Source organism: Manis javanica, chromosome 3 (assembly GCF_040802235.1).
Source record: "Manis javanica isolate MJ-LG chromosome 3, MJ_LKY, whole genome shotgun sequence".
NCBI classification, from domain to species: domain Eukaryota; kingdom Metazoa; phylum Chordata; class Mammalia; order Pholidota; family Manidae; genus Manis; species Manis javanica.
Window position 1 is genome coordinate 31,473,893 of NC_133158.1, and position 19,986 is coordinate 31,493,878.

Genomic DNA, 19,986 nt, shown 5'->3' on the forward strand with positions numbered 1-19,986 from the left:
GAAAAATACACATAACTTAAATATGTTGTCAGAGTTAAGATCAAACATGTCAGTCATAGCAGTAAATGTAAATAGCCTGAAGTCATCTATTAAAAGAAAAGATTTTCAGTTCGGCTCACAAAATAAGACCTACATATAAACTGTATACAAAAGACACATGTAAAAGAAAGTGATTCACAAAGTCTAAAAATAAATGGATAGGCAATAATAACATCCTGATATAAGACAAAATAGAATCCAACCAAAACCATTAAGCATGATCATAGACACTTTTTATTGTTAAAAGTCACAATTCACTTTGAAGATATAAAACACATGAAAATATATGCACTAAATGACTCAGCAACAATCTTTATGAAGCACAAACTGCAGGAAACAGAAATTAACAATAAGAGAAACCTATACAAAACACATTTATCAACTAAAATGAAAATAAATTAATTATATCCCGTTAAGAAAAACAAGAACAACAATAGCAAAGTGAACCAAAAGAAAACACAAGGAAGGAAATAATAAAGATAAAAGCAGAAATTAATGAAGTAGAGAATAAACAGATCTAATTAAAAAATAAGAACTCTTCGTTTTTAAAAATAAAAACAGACAACCGGTGGTCAAGAAAAAAGGGAGATCATACAAATAGCAAAATAATAAATAACAAAGGGGAAGTAACTACTGACACAAAAGACATTTTCAAAAATCATAAGAGACTACTTTGCAATCCTCTGTGCACATAAACTTTCCTAGGGAAATACAGATTGCCAAAGTTGACCCCATTTCATTTAGAAAGCTTAAATAGGACAATTTCAATAGAAGGAATAAACAGTTATTAAGGAGCTACCCCACAAAACAAACAAACAAACAAATCACCAGACCCAGATGGTTTCTCAAAGGAATTTTACCAAACCGCCAAAGACCAGAAAGTCCCAGCGCTCTGTAAATTATTCCAGAGCACTGAAAGGTAGGGAAAACTTCTTAACTCCTTATATGAAGCATGTGTGACATTGATACCTAAGCCAAATAACAATGCAAAGAAACTACTGATCAATCTCATTCATGCATACTGATGTAAAATATTAACAATCATGAATCAAAAATCACATTAAGAAAGTAATATACCATGTGCAAGTAGGATTTATCCCAGGAATAATGCAAGCCTGGTTTAATGCTAGGAAATCCATTGATACCACATGCCATATTAATAGCCCAAATGGAATAAATAATAAATTATCTCCACAGATGCTGAAAAAGTCTTTGAAAAAAACTCAACACCCATTCATGATAAAAAATAAGTAAAAGGAAATCAAAGGGTATTTTTAAATGGTATTGTGTATGTGTATATGTGTATAAAAGTTTAAAAAGTAAGTACAGTATCCTGCCCATCATGTAAGAAAGGAGATATAAGAAAATATGTCTGCTCATTTGTGCAAAGAATATGTAGAAATGATAAATGGAAAAATAAAAGAGAATGATTATGTGCAGGGGGTGAGTGGAAAGGGATAGAAAGAAGGGAGAACTTAGAAAGTAAGGCTGAGAAGGAAACAGCACTTCTCTGAGTATATCATTATTAGCTCTGACTCTTAGAACCATGGAAATGTTTCACATACCACCCAAAATAGTTACTTTTTTGTGGGTGGAACCAAAAATGGAATACAAACAGTAACAAATGAACTGTATTACAAGTGAATAATGTAACCACACTGAGGGAAATAGGGAAGAAAGAACTTACCTAAGTAAACTTGGGACTTAGTATTTGGACTGGACACTGTAAGGCTCAAAATGAAAATAACTATTATACTCTTGTTAGTACAAGGTTATGGGTTAGCAATTCTATAACTATTATATATGTATGTTAGCACTGAACAATTAAGTCAGTATAGATAATTAGAGACAGATTTTTCACTGAGAAAAAAGTTACAAATAAGAAAAATGGACAAGCTTGAATGAACTGTACTAGGCCTGGAGGTCCTAGTATGGACTCATGATTTTAAGATATATACAGATATATAGAGAAATATATATGTGTATGAATATGGAGGTAAATATACATACATATATTTCCCGGCTTTGTGCTGAGAGGGCCTATGTGTAATGATACTCCAGTAACAGTGAGCATACCTAGGGCCAGATCTTGGTTTCTAAACACCATTTTCCAATAAAATGAACCAGAGCACCTTGGAGAATTAGTTGATTTGAGCACTGTGGCTGGACAAGATGAAGCTGGAACATTTTGTGGTTCCAGAAAAATAAGAAAGTGCTCAGAAAAAGAGAGGCATGTCAAAAGGACACAGGAACCAAACTGAAGACGTTCCCAATGACCAAACCTGGAACAATTTTAATAGCAAAATAAATAATGCTAGAATTGAATTATAACCCTTAGAACAAACTAAATACCTGAAAGCCCATAATGAAATAAATAAAAATTGAATAAATAAATGTGTTTGAAGAGACATGTTTCCTTATAAAAGAATTCTAAGTAGTAAATCTAGAACCAATGAAAAAAATACAAACTCATTAGGCAAACACCACAGGAGTAATTGTGGGTGAGATCCACTAATGGATGCTAAAATCAACAGGTAAAAGGTTGACTTGAAATAGTGTTTTCATAATCTCAAAGTACCCCCCACAATATATTTATCAATTAGAAAAAGAAATACAGTAACTTTATAGTGGAGAAAACTGGCATTCGCAGTTTAACCAAGTGATCAAGGTAAATATTGCCAGTACTGAGGTTTATGGACATCATGCACCCCCATATGATATGCTGAGAAGGATATAGCATCACTTCTATGGTTTCTTGCCAAAAAAGAAAAAACATAACTTCAGTTTAATAATGAGATAGCATCAGACAAACCTGATTTAAGGAACATTCTGCAAAATGATGACTAGTACTCATCAAAAATATCAAGGTCATGAGAGACAAAACAAGACAAAAGAACTGTCACAGACTGGAGTTGACCAAAGAAAGAACAACTATGCAGTGCAATGTGGAATCCTGAATTGGATACTGGAACAGAGAAAAGGACGTAAGGAGAAAAACTGATAGAATATGAATAAGGTCTGTAGTTTAATTAGTAGTAATATACCATTGTTAATTTCCTATTATATAGTAAATGCTTTCCCCTAAAATCAGAAACAAAGCAAGGATGTATACTGTCTCTACTCATTTTCCATATAGTACTGGAGTCCCTCAAGAGTGCACTAAGGAAAGAAGAATAAAAGGCATTAAGATTGGAAAGGAAGAATCATAACATAAACAACATGATTGGCTGCATAGAAAAATCCTAAGAAACCTACAGAAAAAAATTAATAAGTGAACCTAGGTCACAGGATAAAAGGACAATAAACCAAACTGTTTTGTATTTTTTATATGCTAGCAACAAACAATTGGAAAGTTTAAAACTTTTCTTCACAGGACACCATTAAGAAACTTAAAAGGCAAGCTACAGACAAGGAGAAAATATTTTAATACTTCTTTGATAAAGAATTTATATCCCAAATATATAAAGAATTCTCATAACTTAGTAAAAAGGAGATAACCCAGTAAAAAAAAAATAGGCAAAAACTCAACAGGCCCCTCACAAGAGAAAATATAAGAGTGGACAATAAAGATATGTGAAGATACCCAAATTATTAGTCATCAGGGAAACCAGTAAAACTATAATGGCACATAACACCTCACACTGCTGTAACTAAATTTAAATGACTTATGATACCAGTGTCGGCAAGGATATAGACCCATTGGAAATCTCAAACATGGCTATTTAGAAGGTAAAATGACACAGCTACTTTGGAAATTAGTTTGGCATTTCTTAGAAAAGTTAAATATACAGTTACCACATGACCTGGAAATTCTACTCCTAGATAGGAGGGACAAAGCTAATCTCAAGTGGGAAAAAAAAGATCAATGTTTGCCCAGGGCAAAGATAGGGAATCCTTGTAGAGAGACTGGAGAGGGTTCCCAGGGGACAGTGGAACAGCTCTACATCTTGATTCCAGTGGTGGTTGCTTCCTTGTGTACACTTTTTGAAACTCATTGAACTGTACACTTAAAACAAGTGCTTATTGTAGGTTAATTAGACTTTAATAAGCGAGCTTTTAAGGTAGAAAAAAAAATCAGAGTTAATGTTTACTGAGCATTTCCTTTCTAATTGCTTTCTATATTCTGCATCATGTTGCTGAATTCTCAAAACCACCTTATTAGGTAGGACTTCATTATCCACATTTTTCAGCTGAGGAAACAGAGATAAAGATCACAGCAAAGAAAGAGTATTTGAAGCCAGGCATCTGGCTGCAGAGGCTGTGCCCTTGATCACTGTGCTACAGGCCTGGAACTTCAAGGATCTCTCCCCTGATAGTAATAAAGCTTATCCTGAGGACATGCTAGCCAAGCCCTCTATTTGGAGCAGCCAAAATAAGTGAGTGTGGACCTGGAAAACGAGGGCAAGAACCCAAGAGAAGAGGCAGCCTGGGTGGAACATCACTTGTCCAAGCCTGGACTCCTAACTCCCTGCACTGGAACCATAAGGTGCCAGACCTTTGCTTCGCCATAGGCGAGCTGAATCAGAATCTCTGGGATGGGCTGGAGAACCTGCATTTTCACACGAACCACTCCCCACCCCCACCCAGATGAAAGCGGTAGGGACAGGTCTGCAGAGGAAGGTCTGTGTGTCGGACCAGACTGGGTTAAAATCCTGCCCTCTCAGGCCCTAGCTTACCTCTCTGTGCCTCAGTTTGCTCATCTGCATGATGCGCATCATGACAGTATCAACCACGAAGGGTAGCCGGGAGATTTAAGTGAGAATTAGGCACAGCACCTGGCACAAAGGAAGCACTCAATACATGATGGATTAAAACAACTGAATGAGGGCCTGAACTCCACCCAGCACCTTTTTCTGTCTCCTTCCTCTCCAGGCCCTGGCCTGGCCTTCATCGCTTACCCCAAGGCTGTCACCATGATGCCTCTCTCCCCACTGTGGGCCACCTTGTTCTTCATGATGCTCATCTTCCTGGGCCTGGACAGCCAGGTAAGGTGGGGAGCCCAGGCTGGGGGGCAGGGCGGCCAGGTGCTGCTCATAGGAGTGTCTCAGGAGCCTGGCCACAACATTCCCAGTGCTAGTTGTCACCAAGGGCCCCACAGCAGTGGCCCTGTCCTGACCAAATCACAGAGGATGCAGGGACGTACAAAAGCACCTTCTCCTTCTTCCCCCTTCTCTGTGTTGGAGGCCCCATGACACACCCCCATGACAAGCCACCCGCATCCTCAGTACCCCAACCAGCTCTCACTCCCCCCACGCCCCATCCTCCTGCCTCTGTTCTCATCCTTGCCTGTAGGGCTCCCAGATCCACCTTCCACTTGGCAGCCTGCCTTCCTCAGTAAACGGTGAACAGTTAGAATTAGCAATTTCACCATATGCACATTTTCCTTTATCCCCTCATGAATGCAGGCACTTACGTCTTCTCCCACTATAAACTCACCCCAGCCTGCCCTCCCAGCCCTCCTCCAGTCCTATCCTTAGTCTTCCAGCCAGAATCCTGTGACCTCCAGTTGCTCTTCACCCCCAGATACCTGCCTTGGCCCTGCTGCTCCATCTCAGCTGGTTTCCCTAAGAGCCCCAGAAGACATCTTCCAGCCAAAGCCCGGGGCTCCGCTATGAGACTGGGGTCTGTTGGGGAGTTGCTGTCTCCCAGCCGTGACCTTGTGCAAGTCAAAGTAGCACCCAGGTCCCATGACCAGCATGTCTGTCAATCCAGCAAAGTCCAATTTCTTCCCCTGGATGGTTTCTTTGAAACTGTTAAGCCCGGCTGCTACAGCGCCAGGTGTTTCTGCTGATAACCTTCCCTTCCATTGTTCAGGGCAGAAGGCTTGGGATCGGCGGCTTATGCATTGCAGAGACAGGCCAGCCTCAGCAGAGAGAGGTGGGGCTGGGACCAGGCCCTGTGAGCCCTGAGCCCTGAACTAAGCTGGCCGGATACTTGGGCTGAGATGTTCTGTTTGCAGAGGGGGCCTGGGGACCTGGAGGTATGGCTGAGAGAGCAGATGGCTGCTCTGCTCACCCCCATACGTGCTGAGATGTCCTCAGTTTTTTGTCACAATAGCCACGTAACTGGGGGGGGTGGGGCTGTTGTCATCCGTGATTTGCAGATAAAGAAACTGAGGCTCAGAGATGCTGAGACTTCCTGAGACGTGGACCCAGGTCTGTGGGCCTCTTAACTCACATGCTCTGATGTCTCTTCAGTTTCCATCCTGGATAAACAGCCTCCCCTGAATTGCACCTCCTTCCTTCCCTGGGGGCTCTGGAAAGATGACCAGAGCCAGCCTTGTAGTAGAGGCAGGGCAGCCAGGAGGGTAGGAGCCTGGGCCTTGGAGTCAGACAGGGCTGGGTGTGAGTCCCAGCTCCATGCCCCTGGCCGGCTGTGTGCCTCTGGCCTCATTGCTTCAGTACATTTGTCTGTACAGTGAAGTTGGAAATACCTTTCCTGAGGAGGTACATGTAAATTGGAAAGGATTTGGGATCAAGAAGTGGCTACAGGGAAGAGAGTCTCCCCACATGGGAGATGAATCCGGTGCTCCTCCCACCTTCCCAACTGGCCATTCAGTGCAGTGGTTAAAGCCCAGCTCTGGAACACAGTTGCTTGGTTCAAATTCAGGCTCTATCACTGAACACCTCTGTGAGCTCGGGCAAGTTGCTTACCCCCCTAGGCTTCTGTGTCCTCATTTACAAAACAGGGGTAATAATAGTATTTACTATTTATAAATGAAATATGTTAACATCTGTTAAACTGCTTAGAACAGGCTAGCACACGAGAAGCACTGTGTATTTGCCACTATTATCATTACTGTTAATTTCTCAAACATTTTCTAGCATCTCCTTTATGCCACTGGAAGTAGATAGATGAATATGATGGGGCCCTGGCCCTCTAGTAAGCACACAGGTATAAGCCAGAATGGGCCCCAGAGGCTGAGGGTGTATGGACTGGGCCTAGAGGAGAGGCAGGGGCTGCCGGCTCAGGCTGGGGGCAAGGACGAGGGGCAGGAAAGAGCTTACGAGGGAATTCTGCTCTCAGTGCTGGGAGAACACAGGGACGGGGAGGTAGGTATATGGGGATATCTGGGCTGGGTGTTGCTGGGTGAATAGGAATGGACCTGGCGCCACGTGGCTGGCCCTGTCTCAGTGTGGCAGGGCACAGATACTTAGTGGCTCATGCTCTGCACAGAGACTCACACAGCAGAAACACGGCACTGGGTATTGCTCACCTCTGTTGCCCTCCACCCAGCAGAAGGGCATTTGCCCACCATATGCAAAGGACAAAGGAACTGTCCCAGTCCTAGAGAACCAGAGCCTGCCACCAGCAGAGCATAGCTCTCAGCACAGTTACAGAGACTCCTGTCTTGCCTCCCAGGCAGAGGCTGGGTCTCCTTCAATTTGTGAACCCCGAAATAGTGCCCAGCACATAGGCACATGAGAGGCAGCGTAGGGGAGAAAGAGTACTAACTTTAGAGGCAGGAGACCCCAGGTCAAGCCCTGACTCTACCACTTCCTTGCTGAGTGACCTTAGGCAGGTTACTTCCCCTCTCTGAGCCTCAGGGTTCTCATCTGCTAAAAGGGCATGCTGGAGTTCTGTACATGCTGGGACTGTTGTTATTCTCAGTCCTCTCTGACCCTGTCAGTGTGAGTGTGGAGATGAAGGTAAGGCCGAGTGGAAAGGAAGCCAAAGGCTTAGGCCTGCTGTGCTTTCCCAGAGCCAGGCCGCTAAGAACAGCCTTTCTTGTGGGCTTGACACCGTTATGTCTACCCCGTCCAGTTTGTGTGCGTGGAAAGCCTTGTGACAGCTGTAGTGGACATGTACCCCAAGGTCTTCCGGAGGGGCTATCGGCGGGAGCTGCTCATCCTGGCCCTGTCGGTTGTCTCCTATTTTCTGGGCCTCGTGATGTTAACAGAGGTGAGTGACATGGACAGAAGTAAGCGATGAGATTGGGATATCAAGGAGTAAGTGCCTGGGCTCTGGGTTAGGCAGATCTGATGTCATATGCCAGCTCTGAAATTGACTAGCTGTGAGACCCAAGCCAGCTTTAGGACTTCTCTGGGACTCTGTTTTCTCATCTTAGCAATGAGTTGTTGGAACATCAAAGGTTATCATTAAGGCCTGAGCACAATGTCTTATATGTATAAATGTTTAGCTAGAGGTTGCCACTGTCATTACCAGAGGGAAAGAAAACTCAGAGGGAAATCCTGGGCTTACCTGGCAATCATGAGCATCTGGATATACAGGCCACCCCTTGCAGCAACTTCTGAGTGAAGGGCACAGTGTCAGCCACAAACCCCTCAGCTAGTTACTGTTATTGGCCTTAAGTTCAGAGCACTCTTTTCTGGGACATCAGTTAGCAATAGACTCAAACGAGGAAGTTTGGCACCTTCAGGCACAGTGTGGTCCAGCCCCAGCCCTCTATGTGACCCTCTTCTTGTCTCTGCTGGGCCTGTGAGTAAGGAGGGTATCACCAGGACCTCCGGATTAAGACTGTCTCGTAAAACCATGTTGCTCTCCCCTCCTGCAGCCACCCTGTCTAATAAATACTTTTTCAGGTAACTTGGGATGGTGAGATAGTTATCTTCCCTCACACTCAAAACATTAATTATTTAAAAAAAACAAAAACAGAAAACTTTTGCCTAGAGAAAAGAAGAGGTTTTGTAAGGAACATGAAAAGAAATGAGGGAACTCAATCCATCCAAGCAGCTGAGGTGGTACTGAGGTTAGTCCGTTTATCCTCCCCATCCTGCACTACTTTGTTCAAACACTGCCTCCTCCTGGAAGCCTCCTCTGCTTTTCCCCCTCCCCTAACTCTGTTCCAAGCTCAGCCAAGTCCACTCCCCCCCATTACAGTGACATTCTGTTCACCTGACTCCCCAGCCAGGCCCAAGGTCCAGGAGAACAGAGCTGGCTTTGCAGGCTGTGCCCTTGGGGCATGGTGGCAGCTGTTATTACTGCTCCTAGTCATTGTCACATTAATGGAAGTGATAATCAGTATTTGAGTAAATGAATGGTGAGGCATTTCCCATTTCCACCTCACCTCTCCCCACACAGAGAAACCAGCACTGCAGTGAGCAGGGCCTCATTAAATGCTGATTAATTACGCAAAGTAGAGTTTTCTGTCACATACAAATTGGAGGGTTAACCTGATGTGCTCAAGAGGTGACAGGGACGGAAAAGCAGGAATTGGCATGGGCGTGACTGGCTTGGAGCAGCAGGCAGGTGGAGGGGACCCTCCTGCACCCTCTGCCTTGGGTGCCCCCTTTCCACAGAGCCTTCGTGCCTACCCCCTACCTGAGGCCCCTGGTCTGCCTAAGGGTGCTTCATGACCCCTGGGGCCCATCAGGGAGCCTGCGCTGTAGCTACCCAAGACAGTTCATCAGCAGATACTTGGGTTTCCCAAGCCAGCCTCCTGACTCCGTGGAGGAGGAGTATCTGTGAGTGATCGCACTGGGGAAGTTCAAATTGCCAAATGGACTGCATCAGCCTCAGCCTTCACAGTAATTGCTGGCAGGATCTGCTCCTTCATCTATACTCATTTAAACTCGTCTCAAGGGGAAAAATAGACCACAGATTTCTTACCTTGAGCAAGACAGTGTGATAGGTGGTTAAGAGCATGGGCTCTGCAGCCAGCCTGCATTCAATCCTTAGCCCCACGGCCAGCTAGCTGGATGACCTGTGGCAAGTTTCTCACTGTTCTGTGCCTTAATTTCCCCATATGGACACTGGAGATAAGAACAGTGCCTTGTAATTGCAGTGAAAGATCACCTGGATTGAGATATGGGAAGCAGTTCAAACACCCTGGTGCTTAGCACTATGTGAAGGTTCCTTCTAAGGTGTTTGTTTTGTTTTAATGTATGATATTCATGGAAGAAGACACTCAGGAAAGCAATTAGGAGGGTGTTCTCAGATTTTCAACTCAGAAAGTCAAGCCCACTGCTAGTCACAGAAGCTCAGAACTGCTCTTACTTTCACAGACCTGAATATCCGCCACATTCTTTACAGATGGGAGACCCCAGACCAGATACATCCCAGAGATCTGCTTTGTTTCACCTTCACTGTGTGTTTTAAGAACATGAAGAGGTGGCCAGCAATTGGAGAAAAAGAATTCTCATGAACGTCAGGATTTCTGGCATCTTCCAGAAAACCTGCAGATCTGGCCACACCCAGGCCTCTATACCCCACGAACAATGGACCAGAATTGTGTGGCCAAACGGGTCCTGTGTTCTCTGGTTAGCCATAGTCCCCACCACTCCCTGGTGTCACACACGCCAGGCCTGCCTTTCTCACTTGTGTTATCTGTCTGGCCCTGTGGGCACTGAGATCTAGTGGGCTCCTGATCTAGAAAGATGAATGAGGAAACAAACAGTCTCAAGGTGTGTGGTCTGGCATAATACAAGGGAGCCCTGGGGGCTGTGGGAGCACTGGGAAGAAGCTGAATTCCATAGCAGATACACAGGAGGCTGTCCAGGCTTCATCGTGGTCTCTTAACCTCCCTTGTCCTGGCATTCAGAATGCCTTTCCCAGCCTGATTCTGCCTCCATTTTTTCACTTTTATTTCCCCTGCTTTTGATTTTGTTCCCATAGGGACTCTCATTGGGTTATAAAGATTTTCTTTACAGATCCCAGCCCTTCCCACATCTGCAGCTGGCCTCCCCTCCTTCCTAGGAACCTTCCCAGATCACCTTGGCCAGCTGAGCTTGCACCTCCAAGCCCTCCCCTGAACTTCAGCATCACAGATTTGTATATTACAGAACTGGCCCATGTCATTGCTGCATCCCACAAAGATTGTACACTTACTATGTGGGAAGTCCTGGGCCAGAAAACGAAACAGCTGTGGACAAACCATGCAGAGTCCCTCCCCAAATTTAACTTACACTTGATAGGACCTACTGTGAGCAGACCCTGCACTGAGGGGAGACATGTAGGACCAGCTTGAGGGCCTTCCCAGTGGGAGTTCAGAACTAATAGAGCAGCTGACTGGGAAACAGTTTCTTAAAATTATGAGCCCATATAATGTGCTATGGAGGCCCAAAGAAAGAATGAGGCTGTCAGGGAGGGCTTCTTGGAGTAGTTGACATTTCAGCTGAGCTTTGAAGGAACTTATCAAGTGAAAGGGAACAACATATGCAAAGGCACAGAGGAGAGACTGTCCCTTGGTCTGCCCAGGAGGGAGCACGTTGAGGGTAGGAAGGGAAGATAAGGCCAAGTGGGGAGGGTGGCCCTGACTGGCAGGCTGAAGGAAGCCAAGGGGTTATCTTACAGTGTGAATGATGTGGCTGGATTTGCGTGGTAGAAAGGTCCCTGTGAAAACTGATGTGTGGAAGGGTTGGAGAGGGTGAGGCTGAAGGCAGGAAGGCCAGTGGGGAGGCTGTTAGAGGCATCTGGGCAGAGATGCTGAGGCTGCCCACCCCCAGGCTCTGGTTTTCAGTGTCATCTCTGGCATTTGGAGAACGGAGACAAGACAAACCATCTCAATCCCTGCAACCCCTAGAGGGAGGTATCTTAGGGGGCACCCAGGTATAGAGGGTTCAGTGTTCTAGGGACACAGGGGAGCAGCAGCGTGCCCTAGTGGAGGTGTCTCCTTGCCCATGGTAGCCACAGGGTAGAGCAGAGAGGCCTTTCTGAGGCAGGCTGTCTGACCTTGCTCTGCTATGTCTTTCTATCCCTCTGTCCATGTATCTGTCCTCCTGCCCTGCAGGGCGGCATGTACATCTTCCAGCTCTTTGACTCCTATGCTGCCAGTGGGATGTGCCTTCTCTTTGTGGCCATCTTTGAGTGTGTCTGCATCGGCTGGGTGTACGGTGAGTAGTGGCTGAGCCTGCCCACACCCTAGGGCCCACTGCAGGGCCCAGCCCATGGGTGCTAGGGGGCCTGTAGCATGTCTCCATCCCTGTCGACCCCTTCCTCCTTCCCCTCAGGGACTCCTTGGCCTTTCTCACTTGTCAGGACAGCTTCCTGCTTTTACATGCCTCCAGCACAGGGCAGGGTGCTGGGCCCAGGCACTATGACCTCGGGAAGGGCCTTCTGCCGCTGAGGCTCAGTTTTCACATCTGTGAAATGGGGTGGTCATCATCAGGTCTCCAAGTAGGAGAAAATACAGGCAGAGGAGCCAGCACATGCCCTTTGGTCCTCCTGTTCCCTAAACCAAATCAGCAGGTGAGGGTTGCTGGGCTCATTGGTGATGGACACTCCCACTGAGAGTATGCTTCCAGAATCTATGCCCCGGAGGGCCACCCCACTCATTAACAGCCCAGCCAGACCCTCGTCTTCAGGGCCCTGACCCCCATCCCCCGCAAGTCAGCCAGTCCCTGGTGCTGCCTCTCAAGGAGACCACCTGCCACCTTTCCCTAGAAACTCTTCACCATTGCCAGGCCTCACCACCAAAGGTCAAGGGCCCTTCCCAACATCAGACCAGAATCCCTCTGGCAGTTTATTCTGAAACCTCACCACTGTAACATCTTGGAGTTTTTAAGAAGTAAATAAGCCCAAGCCATAGTGTCTCCCTCAGGGTGGGGAAAGGAAACACTAGTAACCTTTCTTAAAGTCCTGTGCAAAACCTTGCTGGAGTGTGTGCCTGTCTGTTTTATTCTGGACAGGAAGCAACCGCTTCTATGATAACATCGAAGACATGATTGGCTACCGGCCATTGTCACTCATTAAATGGTGCTGGAAGGTCGTGACCCCCGGGATCTGTGCGGTAAGGGCCCGCCAGAAGCCACCGCTAGCCCACCCACCTACTTTTCCACTCCAGAGCCCCAAGCCTGCTGGCCTCCTGGGTGACCCTCTGTGCACTCAGAGAGACCGAGGCATCAGACACCTTTCTAAGTTGGAGCCATTGGGACAGTCTCTGGGCTTAGTGAGGGAGGAAGGTAGCCTCACTAGGACCCCAGGTTGCTGTGTAACCATGAGCAACTCACTTCCCTTCTCGAAGCCTCAGATTCTTTACCTACAAGCCATGTGGCTGGGGCTTACTTCCCTGGGGGCTGAGGATCTGTGAGAGATGTTTGGCCTTGTTATTGCAGAAGCATCAGAACTAAGAGAAAAGTTGGGACTCAAGCTCCGCCCTTCCAACCAGACCACAGAGAGGCCTTTGTGAGCAGGTGTTTAATAAAAAAGTCAACCCCACCGCCTTTCACCCAGTTCTTGGCACTGGAAGTATCTCAAAATATCTTTACAAACCCCTGTAGTTGAAAGACAACTTTGAGAGCAGCCCTGAGATATGCTAGGAAAAAAAAGAAATTCCTGACTGGGTGGAGGCCTGTGGGTAGGTAGGGAGGGTGTCACAGCCCCACTGATGTCCCCAGAACTGTGGAGTCCATTCCTTTTGTGTCTGATGCTCGTGGTCCGGGCCTCAAACTTACTGTGGACAGGAGCACAGCCTCATGTCACATGGGGTCAACCCAATTCCCTGCTGGCCACCTGCAGGCCTGAATCTGTCCCCATCAGGGTTGGGCAGGGCTGACGGCTGGCCCCCACAGACCCCTCCCCATCTCTCCACAGAGTATCTTCATCTTCTTCCTGGTCAAATACAAACCTCTAAAGTACAATAACATCTACACCTACCCTGCCTGGGGCTACGGCATCGGCTGGCTCATGGCCCTGTCCTCCATGCTCTGCATCCCGCTCTGGACCTTCATCAAGGTGTGGAAGACGGAGGGGACGCTGCCTGAGGTGAGACAGCTGGAGAGACACGTGGCAAGTGGGGCTCTGCGGGGACTGAGGCCGTAGGACAGGGCCTGGCTGTGGCTCTGCTCCCTGGGTCTCATCCTCCTCCTCTGGGCAGCGGTGCGATGAGGATGTGCCCCCATGTCTCTCTCAGGGGAACCCTGCCAGCCCCTCCCTTGGCAGGTGTTCATTAGCACCATTGTGGTGCCTCTGTGAGGCTTCAGGGTTGAGCCGGTGTCTCTGATCCCAGCCTCAGTTTCCTCATCTGTAAAATAGGGACAAGAGCAGCCCCTAAATTACAGAGATTTTGTGAGGACTCAGTGAGCTCACAGAGGGAAAGCACAAGACCAGGACCTGGAACAGAGAGTGACCGAGCCATGGACCCTACTGTTCAGTTAATTCATTAGGGACCCCATTCCCCAGGCAGAGGGAGAGGACCTGCCATTCGGGGAAGACCTGTCCCAGGTTGGTACCATGCCAGGCTCCCTATATGCAATATCTCCCTTAGTTCTCCAAGCTAACCAGAGTACTGGCATCATTTCCTGCATTTAATAAGCAAGGAAACCGAAGCTCAGGGAAATTAGTCACTCAACCGAACATTAGCATCACACAGCCAAAAATTAGCAAATCAATTTTTTTATTGACATATAACTGACATATAACATTATAGTAGTTCCAGGTTTACAACATGAGTCTGTGTTTTTATATTTTGTAAAATGATCACCACAGTAAATCAAACATTTATCACCACAGTTACACATTTTTTTTCTTGTGATAAGAACTTTTAAGATTTACTCTTTCAGCAACTTTAAGTATGCAATGCAGTATTATTAATTATAGTCATCACTATACATTATGTCTACATGCTTATTTATTTTATAACTGGAGGTTTGTACCTTTTGACCACTTTCACCCATTTCTCCCATCGCCCACCCTTCACCTCACCTCTGCCAACCACCTACCTCTTCTATCCATGAGTTCGTTTTTTTAAGATGCCACATATGAGATCATATGCTATCTGACTTATCTAATTTAGTATGAGGCCCATAAGGGCCATCCAGGTTGTTACAAATGGCAAGATTCCATTATTTTTTATGGCTGGCTGAATAATATTCTATTGTATGTATACATATACCACATTTCCCTTATCCATTCATCCATTGATGGACACTTCAGGTTGCTTCCATGTCTTCGCTAGTGGAAATAATGCTGCTGTGAACATGGGAATGCAGATATCTTTTCAAGTTAGTGTTTTCTTTCCTTATGAATAAATACCCAAAAGTGGAATTTCTGGATCATGTGGTAGTTATAATTTTAATATTTTGAGGAAGCTCTCTACTGTTTTCCATAGTGGAAACCAAATTTTTTGTAAAAAATTTATTGAGGTATGTTTTATGTGTCAAAATTCACCCCTTTTGGGGTGTACAATTCGATGATTTTTAAAGGAACGTTCTGCACAGTGTGATGATCATCACAGGTCCATTTAGAACATTTTCGTCATCTTAATATGACACCTCCTGCCCATTCAGAGTTAATCCCATTCCCCAGACAACCACGAATTGATCGCCTTTCTGTCTCTATGTATTTGTGTAGTCCGGACATTTCCTGTCGATGGACACGTACAGCATGTGGTCTTGGTAGCAGACTGAATCAGCAGCACCCAAGCCATCTTACTCCAGAGCACCCACTCTCTGTTTACTCTCCTTTCCCACCTGCTGGCAGATCAGATGGTTTGAGTCAGTTTCTCACTCATTTAGCAAACTGTTTGCCTTGTGCTAGACACTATTCTAAGCTGTTTACAAACACTGAGCCATTTAATCCTCATAGCAATCCTGTGAGGTGGAGGCTCTTATTGCCCCATTTCACAGATGGGGAAGCTGAAGCACAGAGAAGTGAAGGAATTTACCCAAGGGCACACAGCCTTCAAGTAACGGAGCAGGATCTCTGAGGTCAACACTCTCACCCCAAGTTTCGCTGCCTCATTTCTCTGCTGCACTGGCCTCATTCCATTGCCAGGCCCTCTCTCTGCCCCAGTGCCACGTCCCAGGGATCTTGGGATTGACCTTTGTCTCCCAGGACAAGGCCAGAGGGAGACAGGGCCATAGTGTGTGTGCAGGCTCCCAAATGTGAGTGCCAGCTCAGTCAGCTTCACCCAGCCTGCCTGACCCCAGAGGGGCCTGGGCTCCAGAAATAGCCATGCACCCAGCTAGAAGGAGCAAGCTGAGAGGGGAGTTCCCTTTCTAAGCTTGCTCATGCCCCCGAAGAAAGTCAGGCTCCTGCAAGAAATGTAGAGTAAGGATGGTTGTTCAACTGTCTGAAACCAAACCATGTCATTGGACACTGCAGGCCCTTATCCGAACTTCCAGCGGCCTTCTGGTACCAGAAATGCCCGGTGTCTCCTAGTGGAACCTCCAGAGATTGCCTCAGGCCTGGGGTGTGAGGGAGGGAGGAAGGAGAGGCTACTTTCCTGAGCTTCCTCAGTCTTCCTCCCCAGTCACACCTGCTGTGCGAGCAAGGCTTATTAAAGACAGTGAATTCTTTAGAGGTATCAGACCTGGTTTCCACACCTCCTTTATTGAGGGAACTTACACCAGTTAGTTCACCTCCCTCTGTTTCCAGAAGGTTCTGCCCACTGACAGGAAGGATCTGGAAGGAAAAATGAGGTCAGTGGTACTTAACTCAGAGAATCACTGTGAGGATGGATAGTCTGTGCTTATCTTTGGCCAGGTCCATTTACCTAGCCTTGTGATAATCCTAGAAAGTGGGTACCATTGTTATCCCCCTTTGACAGAAAAGAAAACTGAGGCACAGGGAATCTAAGTTTCTTGCCCCAGTTAAGTGGTAGAGCTGGGATTCAAACCCAGGCCCCTGGCTACAGAGCCCATGTTGTTAACTCCTGTCTTGTGTTAGGGGCCTAGTGCAGTGCCTGGCTCCCTGCAGGTGTGGAGCACAGGGGAGTCTGCCAGTTAATCCTTCCCGGGCAACATAGGTTCAGCTTCCTGGGCACGGGAGGATCTGAAAATGAAGACAGCACCTTGATCTTGAGAAACCAGCCACCCAGAAGTCTTCCCAGCCTTCCTGGGAAAAGGGTTTATGCCCAGAAGGACCTCCCAAATCCTGGTCTTCTCCCCAGGGAACCCAGGTGGCAGGCACATGAAGCTGTGGTGAGGGGTCCTAAGGCAGAGCAGTGGCAACAGGAGAAAGTGTCAGGAGTCTGTGCGTGGGCTCCACTCCATCACCAGTAGTGTGTGGATGATAGCTGCCCCACCCAGGCCTGGCCCATGGCTGGCCATTTTGCAAGGCATCATGGACCCTGATTTGTGATAATGTGTTCATCCTCAAGCACTGCCGGAGGAGCACACTGGACACCTTACACATTCTGCTGTGCAGTTGGCTGCATGACGCCTCCCCTTTTGTGGGAAACATGCCCACTTCTCCAGCAAGCATTATAGAAACTGCCCTTACTTCCCCTCACAACAGACCAGACAGACAGAAACAATTAGCCCACTTCACAGAGAAGGAAAAGGCAACACATGGAGGTTAGCTGCCTACCACAGCTGGTGAGAGGCTGAGCAGAGATTCAAACCCTAGCGAGATTCTCTTTCCCAGAGGGAAGGAATGAGGCAGTTGGCCCTGAGTACAGCCCCCTTGGCTGTCAGCCAGGCACAAGGCTGAGCACTTCTGCATACCATCCCCTCCCTACTCCCCAGCAAACGCAGGGGGTGGCTCCCTCCATTGTCTGGTTTTCTGGAGGAGGAAACTGAGACCCTGGGAGTCAGTTCATCACCCAGAACAGAGCTTTAAGTGGCAGACATGGGACCCAGACCTGAGTCTGATGATTCCATGACCCCATGGTGTCCGCCCAGGTAGCTGGGAGAGGCCACGGCAGGGTCCAGGACCCTGGCAGCCACTCTCAAACAGCTCTTCTCCTCTTCAACCATTTAGAAATTCCGCAAGTTGACGATCCCGAGCTCCAATCTGAAAATGCGGGGCAAGCTTGGGACAGGCCCACGGACAGTGATGGTTAATGACTGTGAAGCCAAACTCAAGGGCGATGGGACCATTGCAGCCATCACAGAGAAGGAGACGCACTTCTGAGTGACGTGTGTGCCTCGGACGCCCCTCCTTCCTCTCCTCCCACCGTGTGTATAAATGAATATCTGAAACATGCACGTCACCTAATGGTAGAGGCTTGCTCATTTTGCACAGGATTTATTAACAAGTTAATTTTAAGGTGGCTGTGTACACTCTCGTACAAAGTCACATTCCCCTCTTCGCCCCCGTTATCATGTAAGTAACATTACAAAGAGATAATACTGTGCAGGGACTAGCAGAATCTTCTTGTGCTAGGACGGTTTTAAACAATATTTTCTAGGGGCCAGGAAGTTGTATCCTATGGTCAAACTTTTATACCCAGGCTGTGGGGCAGGTTGGGTGGGAGCCATGCCTGTCCTCCTCTCTCAGCCTTTTAACTGACCAGTCCATGTCCCATGTTTGTCCCTGACCATTGCAGCTGCCCCTCCTCCCGTGCCCCCAGGGGAAGGCTTTGCCTTCAAGCCCTCCCTTTCAGTCTCCTAACCTCTTAGTGGGTTTGCAGTCAGCAAGGCTGTGTCTGAGAAGGAAGTCCTACCAGACCTCAGACCTCCCACTGCCCTGTCCCCTCTAAGTGGCCTTGAGCCCTCCTTTCCCCTTCCCTGCCTCAGTTTCCCTATCTTCCAAATGGGGAGGGCTGGGTCAGGTGACCTCTGAAGCCCTTCCCAGCCTGGCTGCGTCTCTGGTGATTCTCCTGATGCCTCACTGCTGGCAGAACTGCCACCGACCTTGGGTTCTTCTGAAGACCCTGCACACCGTCACCCTCCAAACCACCTTCACCTACTTATTTAAAATCAAGTTTGTCATTGAAACGATGTGGTGGTGATATTTGTTCTCCCAAAAAGTCTAGTTTGATTTTATCCAAGTGGCTCCATTCTCTAGAGACCAGTCAGGTCCTTGGCCCCCAGGACCCAGCCCCTCCTGCCCTGTCCGTCTGCTCTCAGCCCTGCTGCTCCGTCCTGGGTGGTGGGGCTGGAGTTGCGTGGGCACTGGTTTTCAGGGTCAGGAAGCAGCCGCTCTCCTCCTTGCAGCTCTGTCCTGCCGCTGCCCCAGCTGGGATGTGTGTGTCACGAGACCTTCCACCAGCCTCCCATGGGAAGGAGCTACAATAGGGCCTGGAGCCTGGCCTCGTCCTCCGGTCCCTTCTTCATCCCCCTGCCACCTCTTCTCCCTCTGGCTGCCGCCTGCCCTCCTCTCTCTCCCACCATCCTGCTACCTCTCGATTCCCTTGCATCCCTCCTGTCACCAGCAGAACCTTCTCTCAGAGGCTTCTTCCCTGTGCTTTTTAGGGGAGTTCTCACACCTGCCTGTCTCACCAGGGGGCAAAGAAGCCACCCGCTTCCTGGAGGGGAGAACTGGGCTCCCCACCCTCGCCGGGTGCAGGCCTGGGGTTTGGTGGGGAGGCTGGAGACTGCTTCAGACCTTTCTGACTGATCTTATTTCTTTTTTAATTGGATTTCACATCAAGCCTCTGTCCTGCATTTTGAGTTAGAGACAGGGCAGGTGCATTCTTCATCCTTTCTCTCTGTTCCCAATTTTATTTGGTAGAAACAGGCACTTTCTCCAAACCAAGGCTCTAATTTCCTGTAGGGAACCTGCATTTGATTCACCCAAAAGTTTCCTAATGCCCAGCTTCTCTGCTCTAGCCAGCCCCCATATGAGGGCTCAAGTTTGTTAGGAAGGATGTGCCATGCTCCCAGACAGGTGGGGACACCTGGTTCTGGGCCCCCTTTTGCACACAATGCCCAGGCTGCCCAGCCTCTCTCAGAGCTGTGTGATCTGGTGGACACAGGAAGTGGACCCAGGAAAATTGGGGCTCAGGCTGAGCCCCCTGCTTGTGTCTCTCCTCATCTGCTCTTCTCCCAACAGGTTCTGGGGAGAGAGGCTCCCTCTGTTGCTGCTAGCAGTTCTCCACCACCAGCCCTACAGACACACAACCACGTGGTCTCCTAGGGACGCACTGCACTGTACATGTAGCACTTAACATTCACTTACCACTACTTGTGGGGCAGAGTGGAGGGAGGGTTATCCTTTTTTTTTTTTTTTTTTTGTAATTTCCTACTAGAATCTGGGTAACTTTGAGGGAGTGGGAGGGAAATGGGGGGGAACGTCATTGTGGTGACTTTTTTGATATTCATTAGAAACAATACATCCTTTCTGAGATATTTACAGTATTATTAAAAAATGAAAAAGGTTGTA

The 19,986-nt window shown here is 47.5% G+C and overlaps 1 protein-coding gene across 1 annotated transcript in view; it reads left to right on the plus strand.

Moving 5' to 3' along the window:
- SLC6A11 (solute carrier family 6 member 11) overlaps nucleotides 1-18,599 on the plus strand; it is a 122,859-nt gene extending 104,260 nt beyond the window's left edge. Inside the window, exons 9-14 of the mRNA XM_017678281.3 lie at nucleotides 4,912-5,024; nucleotides 7,804-7,941; nucleotides 11,729-11,831; nucleotides 12,627-12,727; nucleotides 13,531-13,701; nucleotides 17,641-18,599. Of these exons, the coding sequence (XP_017533770.2) occupies nucleotides 4,912-5,024; nucleotides 7,804-7,941; nucleotides 11,729-11,831; nucleotides 12,627-12,727; nucleotides 13,531-13,701; nucleotides 17,641-17,793 (779 nt within the window). The 3' untranslated portion in view covers nucleotides 17,794-18,599. The remainder of the gene's footprint in view (nucleotides 1-4,911; nucleotides 5,025-7,803; nucleotides 7,942-11,728; nucleotides 11,832-12,626; nucleotides 12,728-13,530; nucleotides 13,702-17,640) is intronic.
- Nucleotides 18,600-19,986: the final 1,387 nt, after the last annotated feature.